This window comes from Nicrophorus vespilloides, unplaced genomic scaffold, assembly GCF_001412225.1.
Source record: "Nicrophorus vespilloides isolate i.1.1-1 unplaced genomic scaffold, Nicve_v1.0, whole genome shotgun sequence".
NCBI lineage: Eukaryota > Metazoa > Arthropoda > Insecta > Coleoptera > Silphidae > Nicrophorus > Nicrophorus vespilloides.
In genome coordinates this window covers 16903-25559 of record NW_017100067.1, presented here as the reverse complement: position 1 = coordinate 25559, position 8657 = coordinate 16903, and the positions used below count along the sequence as shown (strand labels likewise).

Sequence of the window (8657 nt, the reverse complement as noted above, 5' to 3'; positions counted from 1 at the left end):
ACTATTAACGAAAAGGGTTGTGTAATTGCGCCGCTCGTAAATAACTTACAACAATGATATTAACGAGCTTCGAAATCTGTTCCTATTAAAGTTACGTGAATCAAATTTTATAACAACCGGATTATAACGAACGTTGTTTTTTTTTTCAGTTTTGCGCGAAGATTTCCGTATAGAACCGCAGAGTGCGCGAGTTGCTGCCGGCGACGACGTGATCTTGGAGTGCGGTCCGCCGCGCGGCACACCGGAACCGCAGATCACGTGGCGCAAGGATGGACATACTTTGGACATTGAAGGAAGATACAAGATCGTCGATGGAGGTAGTTTAGCCATTACGGATGCACGTAATGCCGACGATGGGAGGTATCCAGTGCGTCGCCAGGAACGTTGCCGGAATCAGGGAATCCGCGGTGGCCCTCCTAAAAGTTCACGGTTAGTTAATTCATTCACTAGCATTGATTTTAACTATTACGATTTGTATTTGTTGTGCTTTCAGTTAAGCCGTACCTGATACGACCTCCGGATGATCTGATGGCACTGGTCGGGAGCACCGTAGAATTTTCGTGCGGAGTGGGCGGAGATCCGTTGCCGGACGTGCTTTGGAGGCGGAGCGCTCCCGGCGGCACTATGCCTCTGGGTAGGGTTCGAGTTCTCGAGGATCGCAGCTTGCGTCTGGAACGAGTCACCTTGTCGGATCAGGGAAAGTACATTTGCGAGGCGGATAATCCAGCCGGGGCGTTGACGGCGTCGGCCACGCTCACCGTTTACGCTCCACCCACATTCAGTACCCGCCCACTGGCTCAAACGGTGGAGGTCGGTCAGGAGGTGTCCTTCCACTGCAACGCACATGGCAGTCCTAAACCCTTCATCTTCTGGACGTTCGAAGGAGATCGTGCCTTGATATTCCCTGGCACTCCAGCAGCAATTACGAGGCCTTCACCAACACCGAGGGTCACTCCACTTTGATCCTGAAGAACGCCCACATACAGAATTCTGGAACGGTGATAGTATGCTCGGCGGTGAACGCGGCAGGTTCGGTTTCTACGAGAACCAGATTAACGGTCTCGTCAAAAGAGAACCGACCGCCACCAGTGATAGCTACGTGGCCCAGTAACCAAACCCTTCCCATAAACTCCATAGCCGTTTTCCATTGCGAAGCAACAGGTAATCCAGAACCTATCATCTCTTGGTACAAGGAGGGCATCCCGGTGCAAGCATCTGAAAAAGTTAATTTAACAAAATCGGGTCATCTCGAGATTATCAAACTGCGAAAAGATGATTCCGGTATTTACACGTGCGTGGCTTCCTCGAGGAGCGGCAAGGCCACTTGGACTGGTCACCTGCGCGTCGAAAATCCCAAGAATCCGAACATAAACTTTTTCAAGGCGCCTGAGGCNGTTACGCTTCCGGGTCCGCCCAGCAGACCGCACGCCCTGAACCAATCGGAGGGTAGCGTCACCATAACCTGGGGACAGAACAACAAAATCGGTTCATCCAGTCTTTTGGGTTACCAGATCGAACTAATTAGCCGATTAGTGTGTGGGGTGGGACGATTTTATTGTTACCATCATCATCATCATCATCGACACACACAAACAGATGACGCTCTCCGCAGCCGCAGCGAATTTACGCAAATCGCCCGATTATCATCATTTCAATTGAAACAATTAAACGTACTTTTATTTTCTCTCTCCCTTCCAACCATTAATAAGTGGTGTACACATTCGGATTTCAGTAGATTATGGCCGTCCGTTTTCGATTATTTATCATTATTTTAGTTTTCGTTTTATTTTGCGCGAAATTATTTTCCGTTAATGCGAAACGCAAATAATATGATTTGCGCCGCGCGGATTATTATTTTTCGCAATTATTTTGCATGGAAATTTTAATGGTGGAGGGTGAAGTGAAGGCTATCTGTATTCTATATTTTTATTCTATTTTCTTTTTGTTTTATATATATATTTATATTTTTTTCTCTCTCTGGAATTTGTGTAAGCCGTGCGTTTTCGGAGGGATAATTTTGATGGGATGCGCAACCGGGGGGAATTGGATTATTCCTGCTGATGATGAGCACGAAAACTGCCGGATAATCACTGAAGGGAATTAAATATTAATTATCGCGAGGCGCCAACTGGGATCCAATCGTGAGGGAAGGGGAGGAGGTTAGCGTCTCCGTCCGTCCGTTCCTCCGCCAATTACCATAACTACATCCCCCTCCCCCAATTCCATCGCCTACTTACGAAACAAGTTGATGGGATATGGGAAACAATATGCATTACGGATGCAAAATATCGAAGAAAAAAAGCATACAGAAATGACAACAAGATTTGCGTACGCTCGTAAAGTATGCGCCCCACGCGATTTCCGAAAAGCTGACCGCCGCCGCCGCCACCGCTTGCAGCGATGTGATGTGTGTCCTCCTTCACGGTCATTTCTCATGCAAATGCAAAGTGTCGACGGACACGCAAACAAACATGCAGCAGCATTTCACGAAAATTACGCATTTATAAAGATTTGCGGCCCTAACAACCGCCCGCCCCATCGTCGCATCGTGCATATTTCATGGTGCCTCATTCCACCCACCGCTCGCACAGTCTTGACCTTTCTTTTGCTTCGTTTGTTTTTTTTCTTTGTGTGGACGTCGGCATCCCATAAATTACGTTTTATTAAAAAAAAAACACACAGACAACAAAAACAACAGCAACAGCCCAAAAATAAAGAGAAAAATCTAATCCTCGCGGCTTTGAAATAATGAAAGACACTCGAGGCTCAACTTTAAACCCCGAATATTATTATCCGGCGCGGATTAAACGCGAGATAAATAATGACGTTTAATGCGACGCCATCTACGGAACATTAATCTAACGACCTTCGTGGCCGTTTACCATTATTTCTTTTAATAATTGCAGTTAAAGCATTAAAGTGCAAGAAATTGAATAGAAAAACGTTCGAAAGGTTTCTCTCTGTAATAACATTAACGATTATCCTGCGGATAACATGAATTGTCCGTAATTGACAGTTATGATGGCCACCTGGTGGACGTTATGTGAAAGGTGAAATTGGAGACAAAAGAAAGGAAAAAGAGATAAAAAGTAGAAGATGAGATAGAACAGCGTATGTAATTTTAGTAGACGAGGTGAACGTGGAAGAAGGGCGGATGCAATAAGGGTATGTGTGTGTGTAAAGTGAAAATGGGATCTCATCGAGTGCCGCTCTGCTCTTGCTCTCGTATTCCTCGTCTTTTCTTTATTTCATGGCCTCCTTCACTCTTCCAACGCTAGTTGGATTAAAATTATGTTGTGTCGGAACGAAGAGACAGACGTCCCAAGTCTTTTTTACCTCGACTTTCATTTATTCCCCTATTTTACGGTCTTTTTATTTCTCCATCGTTTTAGGACTAAATTGATTATTCGCGCGAGGCCCGAGGCTATTACAAAAAACAGAAAACAAACGAAATAAAAGACAATCGCAATTATTAATTAATCGCCAGCGAGTTTGACTGACTCGATATTGTCGTTACGTTACGGGGCGGTAAAAAAAAAAAAAAGAGTCCATCGGGCGGAAGAGAGGAGACTTTGCAATTTCGATTTCGATGCGTTTTCCGCCCAATTGCGGCGCAATAAAAATCGCAATCGAATTGCCGATTGATTGGATTAGCGCAATAGAGGATCGAAAAATGTATATGTGTGTAGATAGATAGAGAGGGGTGGAGTGGATTGGTGGACCCTGCATGCAAATGAAGAGAAACGAGAGACGCAGGGGGGGTGGATTAATTTGCCTTTTTTTTTCTCGCATTCGTGGGGGGTACACATGTTGCTGCCCTCTCCCCTTTCGCGCGCGACGTTAGGAAATTGAGAGATAGTTTTCGATTCGGGGAACGCACGTTTTCATTTCCTCACATACAAATTGGATGATAACACCCCTCGCCCTCTCGCCCTTCCTCACACACATAAATATACTCGACAAATCGAAATCGCTTGATTAAAAAGTAAATGAAGACATATGTCAATTACAGAAACGCCAACTAATAAACACAATATTTCAAAGCAACGACATCTATCGTCAATCGATACATACAACATACTCATTGCAAAAACACGCAAATATCATTAGAATATTAAGATATAAATAATTCTTCTTTATAATTCCCATAAGAACTAATTTAAATGTAAAATAAATTGAATTGACGACGCGAGAAATACCAACTGTTCTCTGTGACAGCATAAAATGGAATGAAATGTTTCTCTGCAAATTTTATTTTCGTTTCGTTCGGTGAAAAAGGGCACACTGTATAGAAAAAAATAAAAGAACGCGAGGTTTTAATAATATAAGAGAGAGGGAGAGAAAGAGAAAAAGGAGTTCGTAATAACGCGATTCCCTTGGAAAGCACATAATTCATAATAGCATTTCGCTATTATTTCTTCCCTTTCTCATCCTATATCTCCTCCTCCTCCACCGCCCACTCGACGTTTTTCTCAGTAGTCTTTCGTCCGAAGCGAATCGATTCTCACGAAATTAACGCAAAAATAAATAAATGATACAGTTATTTTTACAGTAAATGTGATGTGGTAATTAGAAGCGCGTTCGTGAATAATTGAGGTCGTTTATTTTTTGTTTAATTTATTTTGTTAACGTTTATATATCGGGATTAATATATTATGTAGCAACACCATGTACATAATGAAACTTTGGGATGTGATGGTTCGTGGATGGAAGCCAAGCACGCACACGTATAATCATGGAAATTTACACGCGCGGAACCCTCTGGGCGCGTTTCCTTACCTCCTCTCATCTCCTCTCTGCATTAAAATTCACTTACGAGAGAGAGAGAGAGAGAAAGTACAGAAACAATATTCGAGGAATTTCATTTTCCGCCCAAACAAATCCAATAACAACATTTCGCAGCCGCCGCCCATTTGCATAAAACCCCGCCTCATTCCATTATACACAAACTAATGAGAGAGTGAGAGTGAGATGAAATTTATAAACATATCAAATTAGTTAATGAGCGCATATCTAATCATCCGTTACAAATGTAACGTTAAGTTGCTGCACCTCACAATCATACCTGTCTGTCGTACGTGAAAAATGTGGTGAAGCGTAATTTAAGGAAACGATATTTTATCGGCGAATGACGTTAATTCAATTTAATATTTATGCTGAGTGTGGAGGAAGGAAAAGAAGAAGCGAATAAACTCAACTTGAAATTGATTCCGAAAACGGGATTACGCGTTTACGACGAATCGATCTAACATCTGAAACCGCAAAAATCGTAACCGTAACGTAACCCCCCCCCCTCTTTACGTTTGACATAAATTTGGGAGAGTCGTCGCGTGCCGTCCGTCCGTCCGTCCTCCTCAAACACACAAATCTAAACACTATTTATTTTCTTTTTAAATTTCGAATTGCAACAAATGTGTGTGTGTCATTGTTTGCGACAATTAGTGTTGTTGCGCGAGAAATAAAAATTGGTTTTTGTTTTATTGCGGCGGCGATAAATAACATTCAGTCGGTCGTATAAATTACGGAATAGTAATAACGCAACGTAAAACGGCGTTACACAAATATACATTGCGTGTGTGTATACGTGTTATTGTTATAAAATCCGCGATTAATCTTTAATTCGTGTGTCGCTTTAATCCTGATTTACGGTGGATGCGCCGGGGCGTTCGCCGGACTTGTTTCGTTTGTTTGCTTTCTTTTGCGATTTTTGCGTTCCATTTTGCGTTCATTGGTGATGCTGCGAGTGCAACTGATATCATTACGTTCACAAATATAAATGGCCGGCAACAATAACTGTATTATTTTGAGGGGAGGCCATTGTATCCACAATTGGGGGGATGAAAAACACACACACAAACACGTAACGTATATATATATATATATACGAGAGAGCTCGGCGTTTGGGCCAGACAAATGCATATGTATATATTGTGCAGGGTTACCAATACAACCAATACAACCAATACCATCCCCCTTCCGCCTTTCCGGTCGGCATTTATCCGCGTTTTGAGTATTCCCGCCGCCGCCGCCGCTCGCCAAATCGAATCGGACGTCCGGAAGTAACGCGATTAATTATTGATTGATTTCGCCCCCCATTTGTCATTTATTATATCACAACAATAATCATACTCTCTGCGTCTGCCTGCGTGCGTGTATGTGTGTATTATATACAGAGACAAGCAGCAACCATTCAAATACATACAAATAGATATAGATAAACGCCGAAATGATAGGGCCATTTATTTCCTCATCCTCCTCCTCCCCTTCATTCCAGCAGGTTGGCAAAGCACCCTCATTTATTTTATTCTTCCGTTTTATTTTTTGTTGTCTGTTTGCTTGCAATGAAGTACCCCCCACACCACCACCACCCTCACCGCTCCACTGAAATCTGTCTCTTGGCGCGTGCAATCAAAGCGCTCCTAGGAGGTGGTGGTGGTGGTGGGTTGGTTGCATCGTATCGTCAGAGGATGGCAACCCTTTTTTCGCGTGGGACGTGAGCCCATTAAAAATGCAAAATTTCGACGTGACCGTCCGACTAATGGCGAGTCGCCTCCTCTTCTCCGAAACTCGCATTCACATACACAACTTCCGACCCTCTCGAAACTCATTAAAGCGACTTTATTTTCATTATATCCAACCAAAATAAACAACTCGAATAATTGAAAAAGATACAGACAGACGCATAAACACACACAACTCTAAAGTACGCAAGCGAAACACGAAAAGAGTACAATGTTTACAAAATTTCAGTTTAGACTGATAACAATTTAATTAAAACAATTGTAAGTCTAAACGTATTAAAGCCTACGAAATTAGACAAAGTACAGAAGAAGAACAATAAATAACAATAAAAGAAACTTTGGCAATGATTGCGAACATTTAAATGGTTAACGCATTTAAGGATGTATCGTTTCGTTTTTTTTTTTCAATTGGCGCTCATTTAAATTTCCCGGCAATTTCCAACAATTAAAAGAAACAAAAGAAGAAGAAAAACAAGGAGGGGTGCATTTTAATTGCACCTTATTTGGTGTTGCTTTTGCGTTTCTCTTCTTTCTTTCTTTCTTTCTCGCATAATAATAGCGCGCTTCTTTATTTCAACAAAACTTCTGTTCCTCCTCCTCTTATCCGTTATCTCTCGAGGGGGTGCGAAACTTACTTACTTACTTACTTACCCTCGATTGCCTTAACTTTTGCCCCACCGGAAGAAAACTGTGAAGGTGGGTCGAGTATAAAACAGAGGAGGGGTGTTGTACGAAAACAAAATAAACACGATGACAGCGACGACAACGTAAAAAAAAAGAACGTAAAAGAGAAAAAAAAACAACGCAGTAAGGGAAATTCGCCCTCTCTAAATGCGCATCCCAATTGAGGGGAAATGTTAATTTTCCGGCGAAAGGAAAACTTCCGCGCCCCCCCTTAATAATATGCCAGGGATAACATAAAGTAAATAAAACGGTTCGGTGCTCTTTGCTCCATGCAGATGGGTTGGTTGTATCGGGAATTCGCATAATCATCACGGATAGGCAAGAACTCTTAATTGCACAACTCAATGTTAATGGCAATTGACAAGTTAATTATACATGTCAGAATTATTGTGCATTGTAAAGTGTCCATTATAGATTCTTAATGTTATTTAATGGAAATGGTTGAATTGAATTATTGCGCGCATTCAATGTGTAAATCTAATCTCGATATTAGATGCGAGTTTCGGGGCGTTTCGAGAGTTTATCCGGTTTCCGGTTTATGTAAAAGCGAACGTCCCGAACGTGCGATTCCACTTAGGCAGGTATCCGAGATAAAGTTTGCTCGTGCCGGGGGGGCGGTCGGTCGTTCGGTCGAAGGAGTTTGGGTTGGAGGGACGTTTTCCGTCGGTTGCGCTTTTATACAAATCCTAGCGACGTCGCGACTGAATCGGCGGCAGTCACGACTTTAAAAGGGATTTTCCGGAACTCCGCGAAACTCGGATTTCCAACGTTTTACAACCATCTCCATCAACAATCAATTCACGACATATCTAGCTGTTGCACTCGGAACAAACCACAAATCGACAAAGCAAATTCACAAAATTCCCTAATTACGGATCTAGATGGAAGCTGTAATATTTTCGCTTCTTTGTTTTTCGATGTTGTGCAAACGAAACGAGTTGTGTTGATTTTGCAAAGGTCTGCGGACGATGTTTGTTTTTGTAATGGTGGTTGCGACTATGCAACCCCATCGACTTTCGACTAATGCCGGGGTGCTTTGGTGGGTTGCGTAAATAAATTTTCGATTGGCGCGCAAATATTTGCAACCGATGGTTCATGCTTTAGAAGCCTATCGTTCGCTGATGTTTTCCTGTAATTACACAGGCGGCCGTGGAAATTTATATATATATTGAGAGAGAGAGAGAGAAGGGCAAAGGAGAATGAAAATAAAAGAAACGTTGGTAATAAATCGGGGAAACCGCGGAAAGACCAAATTTTTATCATTTTAATTCGGTCCATAATTCAGGTTCGTTTTTCGGTTAGGTTAATTAAGCCCCCGAGTGCATTTGCGCGGCAAGTATAAATCAGCTGAGCCACGACCGTTTCTCTTCCATCTTTTTTTTTGTGTAGATATATATATATTCTATTTTTCACTCACTCTTTCTCTCTCTTTCACGTTCATACAAATACGTA

The 8657-nt window shown here is 42.3% G+C and overlaps 1 protein-coding gene across 1 annotated transcript; it reads left to right on the top strand.

Moving 5' to 3' along the window:
• Nucleotides 1–149: 149 nt before the first annotated feature.
• LOC108566811 (protein sax-3-like) lies at nucleotides 150–3398 on the top strand (the record flags this gene model as incomplete). The annotated part of the gene is given in 5 exon segments (XM_017926875.1): nucleotides 150–364; nucleotides 366–429; nucleotides 494–907; nucleotides 910–1532; nucleotides 3393–3398. Coding segments are annotated over 5 exon segments (1322 nt in total), but the record flags the coding sequence as incomplete, so codon positions are not given.
• Nucleotides 3399–8657: the final 5259 nt, after the last annotated feature.